Raw genomic sequence first — 21,789 nt, 5'->3', positions numbered from 1 at the left:
ACTTCTCTACAGAAACCATGTTGCACTGTAAACATTTCAGGATTACATTAGGCTAAAGCACTTGCTGCCTCAGCATGCTTTCTCATTCACAAATAATGTTTGGCAGCAGCTTGCCAGCCTCCTTAATACTGAATGAAACATCTTGTCCTGCCTGAACTCATATTAAAAAGTAATGCCAACAATTAAAAAGTCACACCAGATTTATATCATTTAATTTTCAAGGGCCTTTGGGAAACGGATCACATTAAAGGATATTTATGAACAAAACAGTGTTACAGCCCACTGTGAGAAAAACAGATGCCACACTGTATTTATCCAGGTCATTAGTGTGGTACCATGAATCTGGTACATTACTAACAGTGGAGGTCATTTTCCGTTTAAGACAACTAAAGAAAATCATATAAACGGTGTTATTTACAGTGTATGTCTGTAGGCATTAATTTAGCGCTGTAAGTGTTAACTCTGAAGGACTCTGTCTCGTTTCCACATGTTTTTATTCCCAGATGGATCGTTCATTCCTCCGCTAGGAGACATTACATCCGGGTCGTTCCACGCTCATTGCATGCTGGGTTGCCAGTTTGTTCTGGACTTATTTTTGGGGATTTGCAATATTCTTAAATACAGCTTTTGTTTTTATTGCTTAATTTTGCATATGTTTTCACTTCTTTTAAATGACAGTTTATTATTATTATTATTATTATTATTATTATTATTATTATTATTATTATTTAATGAAGATAAGTAAATAAATTATTTAAACTAATACATGCATTCACGTTGCAAATTAGTTTAGTTATGTTGCCATAACAACATGTAAAAATGCTTTTTCTAAATAAAACGAGTCTTTATTTTGTCTCAGTGAAACAGTAATATATATTATAAGTTAAAATACATATATATTATAGTATATTAAAACTAAAGACTAACAATTGAATACACAATGTCTATGTTTTTTTATAGAAGTGTTTAATTGATAAAAAATTGCGTGGCAATTGGAAATGTATTACTAATTTTAACATTGTTTGTTATTATTGATATTGTTATTATTATTATTAATATTATTATTATTTTGACAATGAGAAACATCACTCAATCTGGCAACACAGCTCGCGTGCGTGTGTGCGCGGGCGCGTGTGTGAGACGGTCTGCTTCGGTTGCATAGCTACTGCTGCAGCTCTCGGCAGAAGCGCGCGCTACGTGCTACATGGCTCCATCAGCCGCGCGTGCGATCGCGACATTGTCGTGAAGAAGAAGAAGAAGAAGAAGAAGAAGAAGAAGAAGAAGAAGAAGAAGAAGAAGAAGAAGACGAGCGCCTAGTAACGGCGCTGGACAACCGAGCGACCCGATGAAGAGCCGCCCGTTACACACGCGCTGCTAAGCGGAAAGAAATTCTATCCGCGATGTCCAAGAGCTTGAAGAAGAAAAACCACTGGACGAACAAAGTCCACGAAGCGGCGCTCACCCGTAACAAGGAGGGCGAGCTGGGCTTCGAGCTGCGCGGCGGCGCTGAGAACGGTCACTTCCCCTACTTCGGAGAGCTGAAGCACGGAAAGGTGGCCATCCAGAGCGGTAAGCTGTGCGCCGACGAGCTGCTGCTGGAGGTCAACGACACGCCGGTGGCCGGACTCACCACCCGGGACGTACTGGCCGTCATCAAGCACTGCAAAGACCCGTTTCGCCTGAAGTGTGTGAAACAAGGTGAGACGGCCTGATACAGCTGGAGCAGCGTAAACAGCCGCGCGCCCCCGCTGCGCGCTCCCGTTCTCTCTGTCTCCATTCCGTTATTCGTTCTAACGTGTTTACAGCGTATGTACATCCGTGTGTGTGTTGTAGCCACAACAGTCCCAGTTGGCTACAGTAGGACGTACCAGTGGCTTTGTGTGTTACTTGCTTGTCTATCTAAAGGATTTGGCGGCTTGTTGTTGCCTTGGTTACGCGTCTCTTTCGCTCCGTTACGTGTTTACGTGTTTCACGGCCTAGGCTTAAAAACTGAGAGTTTTCACTCGTGTAGCATCCTTTATGACACCAAGCTGTCTGTGCGAATGGATCATGGAGGAGTTTGTGTGATATTGAATGTAGACAGGAGAGGTGTGTTCATGCACATCTGCTCATTAACACCTACTGTACAGACTTCACACAGATTTTGTGTCCCTGGTGACAACAGAAAGGCCTTTAAGGTCTGAAGTTTCCTGAGGAGTGTAACATATAAATCTGCCTTCAGGTGTGAGCACACTGACAGGAGGAACCACCTGATTATGCGAAGATCTAGACAAGAATAATACCATATCATTTAAAAATGTCCCATCTTCATAGTATTCAAGCAATATGGTACAAACATACGTATATAACTCTACAGTATCTACATTAGATATGATTTATTTAGCTTTACAAGAACTGAAAAGGAATTGCAGGCCTCGGAGATTTGAGGTAGTAAATTGGACTGTTTTGACTTTACAGCAGAAATCCTATGGTACCAATTTGCACCTCTGAAAGCACAACGCATATTCGACACGTTACACAGTATTTGTGAAAATCTCTAGACACTAACACAGTACATGGATATCCGGTTCTCTGGCACAGAAAAATACTCTGTTCTGTTTGAATGCTATGATGTATTATCATTAGATACCATCTTACAACCAGGGTAGAACCAGAATACAGCTTTTACAAAGTCAGCGAGATGCCGTCAACTCGAGAGGGAGGACGATTCGGCAAAAATATCATGTTGCTGACATGTTGATAGTGTGATGAGCACTTTTATGTGTTATATGAGCGCACATGTATAGGCTTTTTAACACAGCACGTAGATGTGCCTGGGTCTGGTGGGCCTGCTGGATGTAAATGGGCTTTGATGTATCAGGGTGTGTATTTTGGTGTGCATGTGTGTTGGTGGTGCTTGAGCAAGACTCATGCTTGTTGGTTATAGACAGCCAAATGCCCAAGTCATCATAATGTGCCAGTTCCAACAGTGTTTATTTGATGTCCTGAAATCTGCTTAACCAGGACCAACTAATTCTGTGTTCACACATACAGCGACTTACAGTGATGATCAGAAACCATTCATTTTTCCCAAGAGCTGGTGACTAGATGTGGGTCTGTCCAGAGACTTGTTAATTGTATATCAATCTGAAAGCGTCTCGGTGCAGCGACTACAAATGGGAGTGAAGAACACAGCAGAACACACAAACCTCCCTCCAAAATGTTTTATTTAAGCGGGAGGAAAACTGATTTGATGATTTGAATGTGCACACACTGATAATTATTATTACTATGGCAGTAGTAGGAACCGGTAGGAACAACATCATAGTACTGCTGACTTTCAGCTATAAAATCACTGCATGTGTGAAGGAAGCTTGAGTGTAAAACTTATATACACAACCCATCAAAAAGTTGGGAATTTCTGATTTATTTTTTATTTTTCACTATTTTAAATTAATAATGAGGACATGAGTGAATACTTTGGAATAACATGAAATTATGCAGCGACTAACACGTGTCAAAGAAGTCATACCTATTGTAATTTCTTTAAATTCGTAACCGTATTCCTGAAGAACACTCTTGGTATCTTCTCAAGCCGCTTCGATTTCTGGTATCGTTCATTTCATGTTATTCTCTCCGATTATTCATCCTGCTGTAAACTCTAAACTTCATTGCACATTGGTGTAATGCGCCTCCTTTTTTACCAGTCCATCTCTTATGGTCTTGGCTGGCCATTAGTGCCTCGTGTTTTTAAATAGCTCATGTTTTTTTTTTTTTTTAAATAGTTATGAGAATATCCCGGAGCAGCTTTCAATTGTCTTTTAGCACATTTAATTTTAGCTTTTTACTTTTAGCACATTCACAATTAAAAATGGATAGATGTGTAAATCAACACAAACAAGACACTTTTACCCGCATGGAAATGATTTGAAGTATAATTGAACTTTTCTTTCATCCTGTTGTAATTATGTCATAGTTTGTCCTCAGAGATGTTTCTTCTTTAACATGTCTTTCAATTTGTTTTTTCCTCCTCAATTCAATATACACAATGCTATACAGAGGCTTTTTTTTTTAGAAGAGCAAGTCTTAGTCAGCAAAGCTCCGGAGGACAGAGAGTGTTCTAGCCATAAAGAACATCCAGTGAGACAGTCTTCCTGCTGTTGTAACTCTGTTGGCCAGACATGGATAAATTCTCTAGTCTGGGTGCCAGGAACAAGAAGAGTATGTGTTCAGGCTATTCATTTTTTATTCATAGTTGTCAGATGGATGAGAAGGCTAAGGATGGCTAGCTAATTTTCTCCTTCAGGATGGAATTATTCTACTCACTAAACATGTGCAGTATTGATTTTTCTCCTCTGGTTCGAATTTTTCATTTAAAAATATTGCGATATAATCATTAATTTAAGAAAGGCATCTCCGTATTAAAGAGTGAAAGTTAACGTCGCATGAGAATATTACCGACTGTGATGTCCGGAACGGTGGCAAACACAAAAAGTCTAGGTGGTGGAATCTTCTGTAAGTCTGGACTAATATACAGATAAACAGTTCAAAATCTTTTAGTTGTCTGATGTCCACATGTCCAACATTTTCTCTGTACTCATTTCAGCAGAGCACCAGTAAATAAACACCCAGTGTAATTTAGTCTCTTCTGATTATCATCACTATTATCATTTGTAAAATGTTAGAATTGACCCTTCCTTATAGGTCTGTTTATTCTTTTTGGGTCAAAATCAAAAATTTTGGTCGAAAAATACATCACAAGAAAGAACCGTTTAGAACTTTGTTGTTAGAGAGTTTTTGGTGACATCACTAAAAAAATAGATGTTAAATGTTACATTTATTGAAGTTATTGTGTAACTGTAGCTAAGTTGAACTTCAACTGATTTTATTTAATGGACTTAAAATATTCTGTGTTTACCGTGACAGAAATAGTGAAAAAAGTGACGTGACATACGGCTAAGTATGGTGACCCATACTCAGAATTTGTTCTCTGCATTTGACCCATCCAAAGTGCACACACAGTAGTGAACACACACAAACACAGTGAACACACACCCGGAGCCGTAAAAAATAGAGCTCAAAATTAGTTTAGAAGGAAAGGGTTCAGGAAGTGTCTGTTAATATAAAAGACTTCAAATTGCACATGCAAATCATTCCAGATTCGGGTCTTGGTTGGCTCATGTCTTGTTTCATTGCTGAGAAAAATGACTGCTTTTTTCGGCGCATTAGTCATAACTCATAACTTCTTTTTCTGAATCCCACTGCTGCACTACACACATCGACTACTGCAACACAGAATAACCAGTGAAGACTTATTTTCTTAATAAGAAAAGTTAGAAGTTCTGCACAACACACTACAGTTAAATGTAATCATGTCATGCTAACTAATGTGTGGTGTTTTCATACAGTAAGTGAGGCGTTTTCACCCTGTCATCAGTGGCCAGGAACTAAAGGAGGAAAATTGTCTGTGCTCTCTGGGTGGGTTGTATGGCATATGCTCTCTCCCTCATCAATCCCAGCAGCGTGAGCCAATTGTAGCTACTGTATATGTGAGGTAGATAACACGTTCCTCCAAGTGTGTTGCTCTGCCCTGTGTTGCAGCTCAGAAAGCTACATCTGGCTGGCTTCACCTGTCTTGGTGGAAGCATGTGTTATCCTTCAACTTCACTGGCTGGTAGTCGGTCGTCTGATAGGTAAGACCTGGCTTACTGATGGGTGGGAATGGGCAGGCGACCAAACTGGGAAGAATGTAGAATAAATCCCCCAAAAATTTAGAGTACAAACAGAAGAAAAGATGCCAATCAAACACAATTAATATCTAATATGAGTATTAATACACAATTAATATCTAATATCAGTGTTAATACACTTAACGTAATGCTATCTTGCTTGCTATACCTTATTACATTATATTAGCTACCATTTTTAGCCTAGTCAGTTTGGTTTCCAGGCAACCAAAGCACATTAGAGAAGAACATTAGAGATTTCTCTTGCCTGGTGAGCTTGCTAATGGATTTAGAATTTAGACACCATCTATTTAGGGACAACAATGTAGAAATGTATACCTTGAAACTCAGCATGTGACGAATCCAAACCCCAAATCCAGACTTTTTATTTATAGTTTTCTTTATCTAGGTTAATTTCTTCTACATCTCACTGTCCAGAATCGTCCTAATGCTGCGGGAGAGTTCATTTGAGCTGATTTGGTAAAGAGGAGAGAAGTGAGAACGCTGAGACGCTTCAGAGGGAAGAGAGGCTCGCTCATCCAGACTCAGTTCAAGTGATGATCCTCCTGCGATTTACACAGCACATGCATACAGGGAAGAAAGAAATGATTGAAGAATCAAGCATCTGCAGGGCAGGAACAGGGTTCAAACAGACTTTGGTGAATTACAGCAGTGAGAAAAACCCCCAGGGTTTAAAAAGTTGAGAAAGAACAGAAGTGGCAAATAGTCTAAAAAAAATCAAACTTAGCCGTTCTTAAGTACCTCCATAACTGTGAAAATAATTCGAGAATATTTCTAAATGATCCTTAAAGTTTGTTTACACATGAGAAGTCCTGCCGACTGATTACACACTAAATTAAACATTAAGTAAAAAATATGCAAATGGATTGAAAAGCAGTAGGAGCTCCAGTAAGTAGTCATTTTAGAGAGCATTATTAATAAGAGCAGCACCAGATCAGACATAAGGTAAGGTGTGGTAATGTGTGGTAAGGTGCGGTAAGGTGTGGTAAGCCCCACCTTATTTTTTTCACTGGTTGCCATACTGTAGTGGCTTGGTCTGATTGTTTGAGAGAGAGCAAGAGAGAGAGATTGAGAGAGAGAGAGAGAGTCTGTAACATTACCGATATTGATTTTTTAGATGCAACATAGATAAAACAAATGATGAATAATTCAAGATTATTACTTAAACAATAACAGAAACTACTTTTCTTTGTTCTCACTTTTAATTAGCACCGTTTTCTCTCAAATACACGTGGCCAAAATGCTTTAACTTTGCCCTGTTTCCCTGGGGTATCAATAAGAGGTTGCGCACCCTCATCCCTTTGTCCCATTGTCATTCACTATCATGAGAAAAACCAAAGAATATTCCACACATAAAAGACAGACGGTTGTCGATCCGCACACGTCACGGTAATGGAGGCGAAAATGCATAAGAAGTTAAGAGAGCATTGAGCACAACCCGAAACTTAACAAGAACCTCAAGTTTGAAACACAGTGCACACTGAGGAGGATGTTGAAGGAGGAAAAAAAATAGTACAAAGATCACAGTTCCACATATACACAGTTCTTTTTCTGGTTGTCAAGCTACTTTCATAATCAAGGCTATATATTAATCTCAATTCCTAATATATTTATGGTTTCCTCACTTCGTCTTTCTCCAGGACATGATATTCTGGTGCACTATGGCTGCTGTGCCAACATCAAGCCGTTCACCGAGTCGAGTACTCAGGAAAGCATATATGAAGTGGCTGGTATGTGCAGAAAAAATCCATTTTTGTATTGCTTCATAAAAGATTGTCTGTAGAACTGTAGAAGTAATAATCAGAAGTCTGGGCCCAGTGATAGGACGTCATAGGAACCAATTTGGTTCAAGATGCTGCTCTCTGGCTGTGAGTGCCGGCCCATTGCGTTAAAGGACTATCAGTGTGACAGCTATTGGTTGCTGTTGGTGAGATGATTATAGGCTTCCTGCAGGAGAATGGACAGACACTGATTGCAATCAACAAGACAAGTTTGCAAAGGTCAATTCATCCTAAAAAGAGTAAATCTGTGTAGCAGCCTGGCTCTGGCTTTATACTGTAACTGTAACCAGTCGCTGATAATAAATTGATCATCTTGATGATTGCCTCAACTTTTAGCACAGTATATATTTTTCAGTTTCAGCAGAAACATATCTGCTATTAAATATTTCATGCACCACTAGTCAGGAAAATATAATTATAGGATTGTTATTTAGACGAACTAGGAAATCTTAGAAGACAGTTGCCTTAAGTGTGTCTACTGGGCATGGAAAAAATTTAACAGACTACAAATGCTGCATGGAATATTGTTTATTAATACTTCGTGGCAATGCTGGATATTAATATAATGCTATTGAAGAAGCTTGATATTTGCAAATAAGAACTTTCTAGTTTTCTGTTTGAGGATTCAAAGCACTTCAAAGTGTTCAAGAAGTTTTCTGTGTGTCTGTTGCTAAATCATGGCCAAAACACTTTTTTTTGGCTAAATTGAATTTAGCCTTTCAGCCTGATAACACTCATATGTTACAGCTTCAGCAGTTTTCTAAAATATATTACAAAGAAATTGCAATTGCAGTGTGATGTATTATAGCCATAACCTGCTATTTCTGTAGATCTTGTCTGGCTATACAGCCTACTTCAAGAGCCTTATTGTGAATGTTACTCAGTGAGTGACAAAAGCATAAACGTTTTTTACAATCATAATACACAGGGTCACAGGGAGCTTGGATGCTGCGCCATGGGACTCTGGGAACAAGGAGGGAAACACCCTGGATGGGGTACTAACCCATCACAGGGCACACACACACACACACACACACACACACACACACACACACACACACACACACACACACACACACACACACATTCATTTAGAGTACAGCATAAGGTTCATCTCTTTGGATTAAGGAGGAACCCAGAGTAGCCAGGAAACTCCCAAATTATGGGGAGAACGTGAAAAACACCTCACACACAAGGCGGAGGCATGAATCAAACCTCTAGTTCCAGAGGTGTGTATCAAACATGCTAATCTCTGCCCCTTGATACACACCTCTAGTTCCAGAGGTGTGTATCAAACATGCTAATCTCTGCCCCTTGTTAGGATGAGTGTTGGGATGAGTGTGGTGGCCTAGGAAAACCCTTCAAAAGGGGATGTTTTGACATTTTCTAATGGACATAATTTTGAAATCAGAAGGCTTTCCTGACCTGAAATTTGCATCCCCAAAAGTGAAAAAGGAAATCAAATTTTATTTTATCATACAACTTTCTGATTCTGACTGCCGTGCAGGAGTATCATGGACATTTTTAAAGCTTGTATCTGATAACAAATCGTTTCCCTGTGGAATGTAACTGTCAACAACTTCATCAAATTCTGACATCATCTTTGGAGACATCTTAAGCAAGATTAAGAAGTAAAACAATATGTCATTTTGGTGAAACAAAGTATGTTACAGGCACAATTTTTGCCAAACGATTTGATTTGATTTTTTATCTTTTTATTGCCAGATTTCTGCAACAACATCTGATGAGTTTCCTCCCACATACACTATATGGCACAAGATTTGTAGACACCTAGCCATGAGGCCCATATGTGCTTATTAAGCATCCCATTTCAGATTCAGTCCCTGCTGTTGCTTTGTAACATCCATTCTTCTGGGAAGGCTAGATTTTGGAGCATGGATATGGGGATTTGTGGTCATTCAGCTGTGAGAGATTAATGAGGTCAGGGGTTGAAGTAAGTCAGTGTGTCAGTCAGTGTTCCAGTTCATACAAGAGGTGTTCACTAGGGATGAGGACATGGATCTGTGCAGGTCACGAGTTCTTCCACTCCAATGTCTTCATGGAGCTTGCTTTGTGCACAGGGACATTGTCATGCTGGGAAATGTTTCGCCTCATATTTCATGTGGGACACAAAGACATTCTATACAGTTGTGCACTTCCAACTTTGTCGCAGTTTGGGGAAGAACCACAGTGAGATGGACAAGTTTCCACAATCTTTTACACATGCTTCATGTGCGTTACATAAAGTTAACCAGTTGCATCAAAGGGCAGCTCATTGCTGATGGTGGAAAGTGTATTCTGCCCTCTTTCACATGCATAAGCTCAATAATTGCCTTGTGTCACTGTAATCGATGGGGGAAAAACTCAAACTCACAATATAACACTTTTCTGTTGTGCCACTCGAGAACTCACAGTCTTATTCTTATTCAAAACTACCTAGCGTTATAATAACCCTGATGTATCAGAGGGATGTGTTAAGCATTAAATAGGCATTTCCGTTTTTCTGAAAGCACTTTTTGTCTAAACCCCACTGAAAATGTAGGCCTTTAGAGAACTGATTATTCACAATGTTGTGTTTGTTATTATATTCCAGGATGTGCATCTCTCGTGAAAGTCACCTTTAAAGCTAAAGATTTCATATATTTATGCTGCTCAGGCTGTTCTGTCTTTACCTTTGGGTCTCTGAGATCTGGGTTTGAGCATTTGTCATGGCGTAAGAGGTTGTTCCATTTCTGTCAGCGCTCAAGTCGAGATTGGCATGCAAAATTTCATTTACTTTAATGCACAAGCGTAAGAACGCACGCACATGCACCACGGCGCTGTTGCGTCACACAACTGGACATTAATCTCACTGAATGCAGGCTGAGGCGGAAAGGAAGGTTTTCATATCCACATTAAAGCTAAGCCCATTAAAGATGAACATTTCTCACTTATGTAACTACATCGTCTACCTTTTCCTATTCGTTTTTGGTTGGGTGGTTGGGGGGTTAATAACCTATTTGAAGCTATCACAGAAATAGATTACAGGCTCACACAGTTGAGTGTGTTGAAGAGCTTTATCTTCTTTCCATCCATCCCAGAGGTGGAAAGGTGCTCAGGAGTCAAGTTCTTTTTTAATTCAATTCACCCTCTACCTCAGAAATACACTTAATACACCCACATTTTAACCTACGGTGCTGAAATATCTAAACATTTTTTTAAAGCTAAAAAGTTGTAGGTGTTGGACTACTGATCAGAAGGTTGTGACTTTAAATGCCAGGACCACCAATCTGGGCCCCTGAGCAAGGCCCTTTAACCCTCAATTGCTCAGTTGTATAAATATGATAAATGTAAAGTCTAAATGTTTAATACGGAAATCACGTTCAGGCTGGTTAAAAGAAAATTACATTGGATCCACATTAAAAGGTTTACATTGATAATTACTTGATAATTACTATGTACGTGTAAATCGGACAGACAGACACACAGACAGAAAGATAGGTAAATATATTGATAGATAGATAGACAGACAGATTTAGGTTTACATATTGTGATGCTCTTTTCTGCAATGCCACAGTCCGTCTACCAATACTAACAGTATCCTAAACTGTAGCTGTAGTATGAATAGTTGTGGCACTGCCAGAGGGAGCCCTCTCCAGAATATTGACTCAACCCCGGTCAAATGACACTTCCTGATTTTTCCATTGTTCATTGTGAAGTATTGTTAGTCTGCTACATACTGAGCTGTGTATTGTTTGTTTCTGTTTGCTTTCTTGTGTACCGAATTTTGCTGTGTTTTTTTTTTTTCATTAGCGTCGTTTGAATTCGTGTTGTTAGATTTTGCTGACTTGTTTTCTGTCTGTTGGTACTCCACGTTTTTGCCTTATGTTTCTGGATTACTTGTATGTTGTGTTTCCATCTGTGATTAAAAACCGCATCTGGATTCTTTGTCTTCAGCATCTGGGGGTTCATTACAATAGTGTGTGTAGTGTGTTGATGTTCACTTCTTCTTCAAATACTTGGATGATGCACTTGTTCAAACCGAAATACTGAAGTGTGGAACGTTGGATACTTCATGCACTCAGTATTTGTGGCTTTGCTTACGTAGTGGAAGAGGGCCGGGGTTGCCAGGTTGTGACGGTGGACAGTCTTACATATGTCTTTGAAATTAGTTCATGTACAATGCATGCTTTATTTTTTAACCATTACGCTACAGTATTTCAAATATTTGCAGATAAAGTAGGAATAGTGACTCAGTTGCTGTAGTTATAGCTGTAGTTTATTTGTGAGGACTTCATTAAGCCTTCCTGTCCACTGGCTTTTACCTGCCATTAAATGGCTTCAGGCTCCACTGCTTTGTTCCCCAACCATAAACAAGTGCTTTGTCAGTGCAGTCTGATCTCCAAAGCATATTAAATCAAATGTTCTCTGTAGATTTTCCTCACTGATGTTGCTGAATGCAGTTGCTTTTATCCATTTATTTTAATTGTTTTTGTCTCCACTGGTGGAACTGAAAAGTGCTGAAGGTAACTGGTGACACATCACACCGCTTCAGCTGCTTGACCTTGTACTGTATTAGAAGTGAAATGTCTCGCTTGACTGGTCAAGTGCTGCTGGTTCTTGTGTAGGGTTTCCAAACCATTTCTGCAATCTTGAGCTTGTTTATGGTCTAAATACTGTAATGATGACCACTACCATTGTGTCATTTGCTTCAGATGTTAAATTCTCCTCTATACATTATAGTACAGCTTAGTATTTTTTTTTTACAACATGTTGTTATAGAATCCATATCTATTCCTCTTAAACTACAGCCATTTGCTAAGGCTAAAGAGTGTCATGCTTATATTAATACATTTTATTGATTTATAGTTTGATATGCCTCCTGGTGGACCAGCAGCTGGATCCCACGCTTTCATTGCTGTGGTCTGGGTTCGATACATGGGCAGAGAGCTAATCCAGCCACTGAAGGGCTAATGCTCCGTGTGGGTCGCAAGCTCGGATAAAATGGGAAGGTTGTGTCAGGAAGGGCATCTGTTGTAAAAAAAAAAAAACAACAACAACAAAAAATTGCACCAAATCCTATATGCGGATGACACGATCTGCTGTAGCAACCCCAAACAGCGGGTGGCTGAATCATTGGTTTCTAGTTTGTTGTTGTGCAAGTTAATTCCTCTTACCACTTGTGTTATAGCAGCTCCAAACATCCGTTCCACCACCAGCCTCTCTATTTTTATCTGTCTCGAAGCTGATATAACAGATTGCCATGTTACAGTGCAAAGCTGTCTGTCCTGCTGACTTCCTCATGTTCGAAATCTTAGATACAGCTTTATCTCTTAAGTTCTGACACCAGCAACTCCTTCACTAAGCGCCACATTAACGTCTCCTCCTCACAGAAAACTTCACCACATCAGGGATTCCTCAAACGGTTTAATCTGTTTATATGGAGCCTCCATCAAAATGGTGCCTATTACTCTAAGAACAATATCGTGCAAACGGAGCTATTGTGCAAGGTGCTGTTAAAAAAAAACAACCCTGTAGACCAAGAGAATTCACCGATACTGCGTTATACCAATTATATTCTCTTTTAAAAAGGCAAAATGCAACGAAATCCCAGACGTGAGGATGAAGAGACGTCAGTGGATTTTTTTTGTGGTTAATGCAGGTCACTTGTTGAAAACTATTCTGGCTGCATTACTTTTGATGATTATTTCATCAAATGAAGCATCAAGAGGATTTCACAAGAGGATCTGACTGCTACACAAAGAGGGAGGAAATTATGTCAGGGGTGTGAAATCAGGTCAGCTGTTTTGGCCGTAGAGGAGGCTTCTCATGCTGTGAGCACCCTACATTCAAGATGTTTTCTCTGACAAATAACTGTGACCTTCTTCCAGCAGATGGAAGGAGATTGCAGCATGAGCTGGGTGGGACTGTCTTCCAAATCATCTGCCATGAAGAAGGGATACGTCTGACATGACATCAGCATCGGCCTGTTTAATCTGTGCGGTCAGAGCCGGTCTTCCGATCTGTGATGTGAAAGACACACACTGTGTGAAATACGAGGCGCCCCATGGTGAAAATATCCGTATTTGAAATATCACCAGATGAGAGCTTTGGTTGTTTAGCTGGCTTGAATGGGAACTTCTGCATAAGTTTATGGTATATATTATTACACCAGCAAAATGTCAGTTTATTTATCATTATAAAAGTACACTGAGCAATATATGCCATGGCTCTATGAGGGCAATTTAAAAATGAATCGATTCTGTGAGTAAAGTAGTAATTTTTTAGGATTATTAGAAAAAGATGCAAATGTTAAACATCACCTATTCATCATTTTGTACTTTGTAGGTTTTGTAGAATTTCTGCCATGTCGGCAGCAGATTATACTAAGCATTAGGATATTAGGATGAGAAGATTCTGTTCATTTCGAAGAATTAGCGCTGTGGTCATCTCCGTCACCGTTGTTGATTATACTGTACAGAGTTTTTTCTCTCTCAAGATTTATTCTTCATATTCGACCTACCGGCTTTCTTTTTTTCTTTTTTTATGACTTTATTTCTAAAACTTTATGACTTCATGTTATAAATCTGGCCTGAGCTCCGAACAGAGATTGTTTCCCCCTATTTCGCTGCTAGAACGAGCCATTGATCACCGTCATGTTCATTAGGGCAGTGTCATTTCAGTTCCCTGCTTTAACAAACAAAAGCCTCGCTTTGATGTATACAGATTAAATGATCTCCATCTTCTTAATAGGCAGCAGGCTGAATACATTAGCGCGTTCAGTTCAATCGGAGGAACACGAGTCACTGCAGTCATTTGTTTTCAGGACGTGTGGCTGTTTTATTGCCTCCTGTCAAAACCGTGTTAAACACATTCAGACTGATAGCTTTCAAACATCATCTGAAGGATGACACTTCAGCCTTATCAGGTGCCCCCTGCACCAGTACTGCACTGCAGAGGATATGACTGAAGTCTTAATCTGTGCACATTTCACATATCTCACTGCTGCTTTAAAAAAAAATGTAAAATTGTTAACAAAAGTTTACTTATTGAGTCTTCAAAGAAAAGCAGCAGAGAAATGATTGGCAGGCTTTTGTTTTTCCTGCATGGATGAATAGCTGATTATTATTATATAGATGCTATTGTATTGAAGCATCACAGTAGGCGTGATGGGATGAGGATACAGCTGGGTACAGCTGCTGTGAGTGGATTAGTGCAAAACGTCTGGTTGTGGTAGTGGGTGTTATGTGACAAGTCCGGAAGAGTCCATGCTCTCTACATGGTCTACTGGTTGAGGGTTCGGATGGCCTGCATGATGAAGCTCCTCCTCGTTCTGTCTGTGTTCCCTGACCACAACAATGACAACAGTCTGTTTTTCAGAATTAGATGTGTGAAGTGTTGATATTTGAAAGTTTTCCATGAGAAGGTGTTTATTCAGCATTTGCTGCATGGAAGGAGTCTCCAGTGTCCATGATTTGTAGTAGAGTTGAAGCTTTCAGGGAAGGTTTTCAGAAAGAATTGTGCTTTGTGGTTTCTCAGTAACATGAATACTGCATGATTTTGCCTTATTAACAACAACAACAACAACAACAACAACAACAACAACAACAACAATAATAATAATAATAATAATAGTCATAATAGTCATAATAGTAGGAGAGACTGTTGACTGTTTAAAATTGTTAGAATGTAGAATGTCAGAGAACTAGCTATCAACATTAACTAGGCTAAATATGATGCAACAAATGAAGGTTTAGCCTGTTGGCTAATTAAGTGCATCAGCGTTTGTATAATTGGTCTGGACAGTAACAGAACAGCGTTTTTATTTAAGTGTTATAAGTACCAGCATCTTGTAAACTAGCCTGCAAACTAGGGTTAGAGAACTAGCTATCATCCTTAACTAGGCTAAATTGAACTCAAATGTACTGTATGAGTAGCCAGTAAGCTATTTAAACACACTAATATATCCTAGCACGAATATAATTGGTGGTGAATAAAAATAGTTTAGTTTAGCAGGCAGTAGGATTTCGGTGAATGCGATCATTCTGTTAATAGAAAGCTGTAGTTATAGCACTGAGCTCACGTCGCTGCTTGATTGACAGGGAAAAAGAACACTGCTGATGCTATGAATAAAAAAGTACTGAATTGTGAGTTTGGTTCAAGGCTCTGCAGTTTGACACATGCTTTATTTAGCTTGTAATCAGTGGCGAGTGGTTACACAGAGTAATGTGCACACTGTCACACTTTCAGGATCAGCAGAGTGAGTCAGAGTGAGAGGCAGCGGTCACTTCCTCTCCCGCTGCGTTCATGTGCAAGTGATGAGACCGACAGCTGCAGTTATCCTCTGTCAAACTGTAACCTAAATGAATAATGTGGTTCATTTGATCGCAGGTCTGAGTGTCAAATTCAGAGAAAGGACACGGGAAAGGATAAGTGTGGTGATGTTGCCTCTGCCACTGCTACTATCTCTGTCTCAGGGGCTTTTCCACAGGTATATCATGAGGCAGGAGGCAAAAACGAGGAAGCTTCCAGAGCTAATGAGTGATACTATACAGGAGGGAGGCTCTGTGTTTGTGCATGTATGCGTCTGTATGTGTGTAGAAACTCTTAATCAGCTGCAATTTGTAGGGTATTGATCAGATGGCACAACATTTCTTTCTTTCTTTCTTTCTTTCTTTCTTTCTTTCTTTCTTTCTTTCTTTCTTTCTTTCTTTCTTTCTTTTTTCTCTGTCTTTGTGTCATTATGCGAAGTCTTTCTTCAAACCCCTTTCGGCTGCAGGCTTCGCAGGTTCACTGTCCGTTTTCTCAGAGAGAAAAACTTTGACCAGATCAATAATGTTCTCTTCTGTTCGCTTGTCTTCCTCAAGGGTAAGGATGTCATTACGCTGTGGGGGAAAAAAACACCACCACACTAAAAAAAACACTGGAATGTTTTATTAACCTCGTTGTCATTTACCGAGATCAATAAGGAGATTGGAAACGCTGTTATGGAAGATCTATGAACATGGTTTTACTGTAAGAGTGATAGCTCAGTCAAAGTTCTTCACTTCCCATTCCTTCCATGAATAATGATATTAATAATCTTGATATATATTTAAAGTCCCAAAGTGCTTCATATCTAAAATATTAAACAGCACTTATCCTCATTTATAGCACAGTGCTACTAAATTCATGAATCTGCTTGGTCAGAATCTGTTGATTAACAGCAGTTCATTCTCCAAGACAAATGATAATAATTCTATTACTATGCTGTTGTTTCTATAGCAACAGGGACTCGTAGACTGGATGCCCAACGTAATCTGGCTCTAATAATAAATAGATTAAAAGTGTCTCATTATTTCACCCAGTGGAATAAAGACGATCATACAGCTGTAGTCCGCACTTTTCACTGAGTGTGTGTGTGTGTGTGTGTGTGTGTGTGTGTCCGTGCTCGCCTATTAAAACGGTGACTATGGTAGTGTTTTTGACATCAGTCAAGGCATGTTATATACTTTAAATAAATCTAACGTTTGAGGTAAATATGCCAGATTGTCAGATGAAGATGAAAGTCATGAAGGAGCAACAATTTTTACCGGAAACTCCTTCAACGGGAATCAGTGTGAGCTACAGCCAGGCAGCCAGCAAGCTTCTTCGGGATCTGTTTCCACTAGCGAAGCAAAAACAAACAGGGCATTTGACCGTATCGCATCATTTACTCGATACAAAGCAGAATAAAACAGCCAAAGGTGTGGTTTCACTTATATTCACTAACATCCATTCATTTAAACATTTATATCCATAACATTTAAGGAAGGAGTCTCCGTTCTCAGTGCTTTGGAGGTCAGTAGGGTTTCTGCTACAAAAGAATCTTCAGGATAGGAAACTGCAATGCTTGGTAGCTTAAGTAACCCTAGAAGTAAATATATTTGTTGTCTTATTAATTCTCAAAAAAACGAAAACAAAATGGCTGCCGAGGGTTTGAGAGTTTTAAGCTTTTATTGTTTAAGTCATAACAGGAACAAACCTCTAAATATTTCACATCATTAAATTAAAAGAAATAAATCATCAAAGAGGAAGAAATAAATACGCATTTTTGATGTGTTGTTGTTACCGGAAAATAAACATTATGGTGGTGTTTTGTCAAACCTTTACTACATTTAAGACTTTACTTATATCATTTATATAAGGAACAGTTGCGTCTCTCCATCAGTTGTGTTATGTAGTCCTAACGAATTGTGTACAGAAAATGAGCTACTTTTAAATTCATCTGGTAAATCATTCATTCATTCATTTTCTGTCATTCATTCATTCATTTTCTGTGCCTGTCTCAGGCGTCATTGGGCATCAAGGCAGGATACACACTGGACGGAGTGCAAACCCATCGCAGGGCACACACACACTCTCATTCACTCACACAGACACACTACGGACAATTTAGAGATGCCAATCAACCTGCCATGCATGACTTTGGACCGGAGGAAACCGGAGTACCCAGAGGAAACCCCCGAGGCACGGGGAGAAAATGCAAACTCCACACACAAGGCGGAGGTGGGAATCGAACCCCCAACCCTGGAGGTGTGAGGCCGACGAGCTAACCACTAAGCCACCGTGCCCCCCCTCTGGTAAATCATCAGTGCTTAAAACAGAGCACTGTAACCTACAATACCCGCATGTGTCAGATTATTCCTTCCACACTCGACCAAGCAGCACTTTGTTTTGACATCACCTGTATACACACACCTCTACTCTGGCTCTGTGTGCAGGGAACAACACTAAGTATCATGATCTAATCATTTTGCAGTATCATCTTTTAAATACAGTTAGCTTCTCTTTTCCAGATACATTCCTAGTGATTCTACCTAGCAGATTACACAACACACACGGGCAGCGATGATTCACACTCATCATGATATTAATAATGCAGAATGAAGATTGAAGCTTCAGGCATGTGCCAATAATTGGTCAGATCTGTTGAATATTGTCAGCTCCACATGCCTGGAGTCTCAGTCTGCTTTCTGAATAAGTAAAGCCTCATATTGTGTGTCTGCAAGGTAACTGATTCATTAAAGGATCGGGCCAAAAAGGTGTGTGGGTGTGTGTGTGTGCGCAGACCTGTCAGTCTTCGGAATCTTGTGAACTCTGCTTTAGAGAAGGAACAAATTTTTATTTTCCCCAATTATCATAACTGATAAATGAATCTGGAATGATTTATACTTGTGTAGTTGTTTTGAACTCTCCAGTTTTAACTGATCCATTGGAAACCGTGCTCCATTCCCCATCTCACTAGTAATAATATCATCTCGGTTTTCTCACTTGAAATACATTTACAGCATTTAGCAGACACTCTCATCCAGAGTGACTTTTTACTTCAGTTTATACACCTGAGCAATTGAGGGTTAAGGGCCTTGCTCAGGGGCCCAGCAGTGGCAGATTGGTGGACCTGGGATTCGAACCAATGACCTTCTGATCAGTAGTCGAACACCTTAACTACTAAGCTGAATTTTATTGGAGCTTATTTGCATTGGAGCTACGATCCTACGCTCCCACCGCTGCAACCCGGGTTTGATTCCCAGGTAGGAAATCTGCCCAATGTCTGAGGACTTAACTCTCTGTTCCGTCCTGAGCCTGAGGATAAAATGGGGGTCAGAGGATTTGCTCTGGTAACAACGAACAGGGAGCAGCCGAAGGATAACAACAAAAACACCAAGAGTGACCTGACCAAGAAGGCAGCAAAAAACAAACAAACAGACAGACAGATAGTAATTAGCATATAAAGAAATAATTACATTTGTCACGTATTAACATATAAAATAAATGTTTTAACACTTCAAAAAAAAAAATCTCAGAAAGTGCGTGGAGAAATGTAAAGACGTTTGTAATATGTCTTGTCCACCGGAACATCGTCGGACATCTTAAATTTTTTTCCTTCATCCAGCATCAGTGCCTGGTAGCTCCGCCCCTTTCACGCTACATAAACAAAGCTGTGAATACTGAGTGCATGAAGTGTCCAATATTCTGCTCTTCATTTTCTCAGGTGAATAAGTGCTTCATCCTGGTACACTTCTTCTTCTTCAGTGAGAACACACTACTCACTACACATTATTTATACCACACAATAGAGTAGAATAGTACTGTACATACAGTAAGTGTGTGATTTAGGATGTACCTTGAGCTTTATTTTCCCATGACAACACACTCTGTGGTGTTTATTCCTTACTAATCATTTGAGATTTTTTTTCTCTGGCAGTTTAGAAAGTGTTTTTTTTTAATAATTCTGTACAAGGTTGAGTATGTTGTATGTTTGCCATGAAATGAGTCATAAAGTCTCTAAGGATTTTTCTAGTGTCTTAAGGAAAACATATAAACCCTGAATGTACACATACTATATTTCCCGAGGTTTTTTATACCCTCCAGGTGTGTGTGTGTGTGTGTGTGTGTGTGTGTGTGTGTGAGTGAGAGTGTTTGTGTGTGTGCATGACACTATTACTGCTTTTTAGTGTTTTTAGTGTGTGATTGTGTGTTTGGTGTTTGTGTGTGTGTGTATGACTATTACTGCTTTTTAGTGTTTTAATGTGTGATTGTGTGCGTGTGTGCATGAATCGTGTGTTTGTGTGTGTGTATGACTGTTACTGCTTTTTAGTGTTTTTAGTGTGTGATTGTGTGTGTGCGTGTGTGCATGAATTTTGTGTTTGTGTGTGTGTGTGTGCATGACTGTTACTGCTTTTTAGTGTTTTTAGTGTGTGATTTTGCGTGTGTGTTTGTGTGTGTGTGTGTGTGTGTGTGCATGGATTGTGTGTTTGTGTGTGTGTGTGTGTGTGTGTGTGTGCATGACTTTTACTGCTTTATAGTGTTTTTTTTGTGTGTGTGTGTGTGTTTGCATGCGCATAATACTATTACAAGTTTTTCTTCTTTTTTTTTTCGTTTTTGTGTGTGCGTGTGTGTGCGTGTGTGTGTGTGCGTGCGTGTGTGTGTGTGTGTGCATGTCTGTTTATTGATCTGCTAATCAAAAAGCACGTGCCATCAGTTCTCCATGCAGACAGCAGTGACTTGACAGCCCAGAGAAGTGCTGTGGTGAGGAGAACCAAAGAGACAAAGAGAAGGTGTTTAAGGTGCCTGATTTCAGACCATCATTTTCCTGACTGCTCACTTAAGCTACGGGTCTTGCTGCTGTTCTTGCTGGATCTCACAAACGCTGAGCTGCTGCTCAATCTGCTAAACTAAGCGTTTTACAGCTTAGACCCTTTTCTTACCTTTTTCATACTTCTTATTTCCGTACCATGACAGCGCAGGAAAGGAAATGTATAAACACCAATTGACACACACACGACTACATCAAAGCTTTCGGTTTTGACAATGCAAAAGAGATTTCCAGCACAGCAGCGTGAAGCCTCCATCATCTAGCAGACACGTGTGAGCGATCAGAGCTTTATAATCTGTCCCTGCATTTTTCCCCGAAAGCTCTGTAGTGTTATGCTAATTTCAACGGCTCAAAGCAACACTCTCTCTGTCATCTTATAGTGATCTTTGTGCTTTTGTGCATTTGGGAAACAGGAAGCCTGTTTCGTGCTTTATTTTCACTGCATATTTGGAGGCAAGCTTAGGATTTCATTCCATACGCCAAGGTGACCTCGGCTGATCTTTAGTGCACGCTACCGGTGCTGTGCAGTCTGCATGGCTAGGATTTCAAACAATGTAGTCTTCCAACACAACACATCTATAATGTGGAAAGCAGCCAGGATATTCGCTTAGGCTTCATTATTTATATATATATTTATTTTCTAACACTTTTAACAGGTTTTATGTCTCTCACGAGCATCAGAAGCTTCTAGCACGCTGACATGCAGCTTTATTTACACACATACGGCGTAGAAAACAAAGGTTTCTTAAAACAGTAACATCCCAGAGTGTTTTATAAAACTTTCTTTTTTATTGTCTCTTTTTCTCCTTATTGAAGATAAAAATGCAAAAAAAAAAAAAAAACAAGCCTGAAATCAGAAAGTCTAAAGCTACAGCTTTAAACCCAGTCAAACTGTCAAATAAATAAATGTTAAATAAATGCCTGCTTACAGAAAACTTCATATCGGCAATGAAATATTTTTATGTGCACATGGCAAGCATCCAAGACACAAGCCCCAGTGTAATTTGTTACTATAGAAACAGTTAGATATTAGAAGGAGCACATTACCATTAACCTTGGATTTGAAGTTCTGACCAATCAGAATCGACAGTCATACCGAGGCATATAATTTCTCCTGATTTTCCGAAGCATTCAAACCGCCTTTAACTTGAAATTTTTACCAGAGGGAAAAAAATTAATTTGTGCT

General features: G+C 39.5%; 1 protein-coding gene across 14 annotated transcripts in view; it reads left to right on the top strand.

Moving 5' to 3' along the window:
* The first annotated feature begins 1,117 nt into the window (after positions 1 to 1,117).
* magi2b (membrane associated guanylate kinase, WW and PDZ domain containing 2b) overlaps positions 1,118 to 21,789 on the top strand; it is a 128,953-nt gene continuing 108,281 nt past the window's right edge. For 10 of the 14 annotated variants that reach the window (XM_027135282.2, XM_027135274.2, XM_027135271.2 and 7 more), the window contains exons 1-2: positions 1,118 to 1,698; positions 7,367 to 7,456. In XM_027135282.2, the coding sequence (XP_026991083.2) occupies positions 1,401 to 1,698; positions 7,367 to 7,456 (388 nt within the window). In that variant the 5' untranslated portion in view covers positions 1,118 to 1,400. The remainder of the gene's footprint in view (positions 1,699 to 7,366; positions 7,457 to 21,789) is intronic. The other 4 variants (XM_027135283.2, XM_027135281.2, XM_027135280.2 and 1 more) reach the window with 2 other exon arrangements.

This window comes from Tachysurus fulvidraco, chromosome 17 (genome assembly GCF_022655615.1).
Source record: "Tachysurus fulvidraco isolate hzauxx_2018 chromosome 17, HZAU_PFXX_2.0, whole genome shotgun sequence".
Lineage (NCBI taxonomy): Eukaryota > Metazoa > Chordata > Actinopteri > Siluriformes > Bagridae > Tachysurus > Tachysurus fulvidraco.
This window is presented reverse-complemented; position numbering and strand designations above follow the sequence as displayed.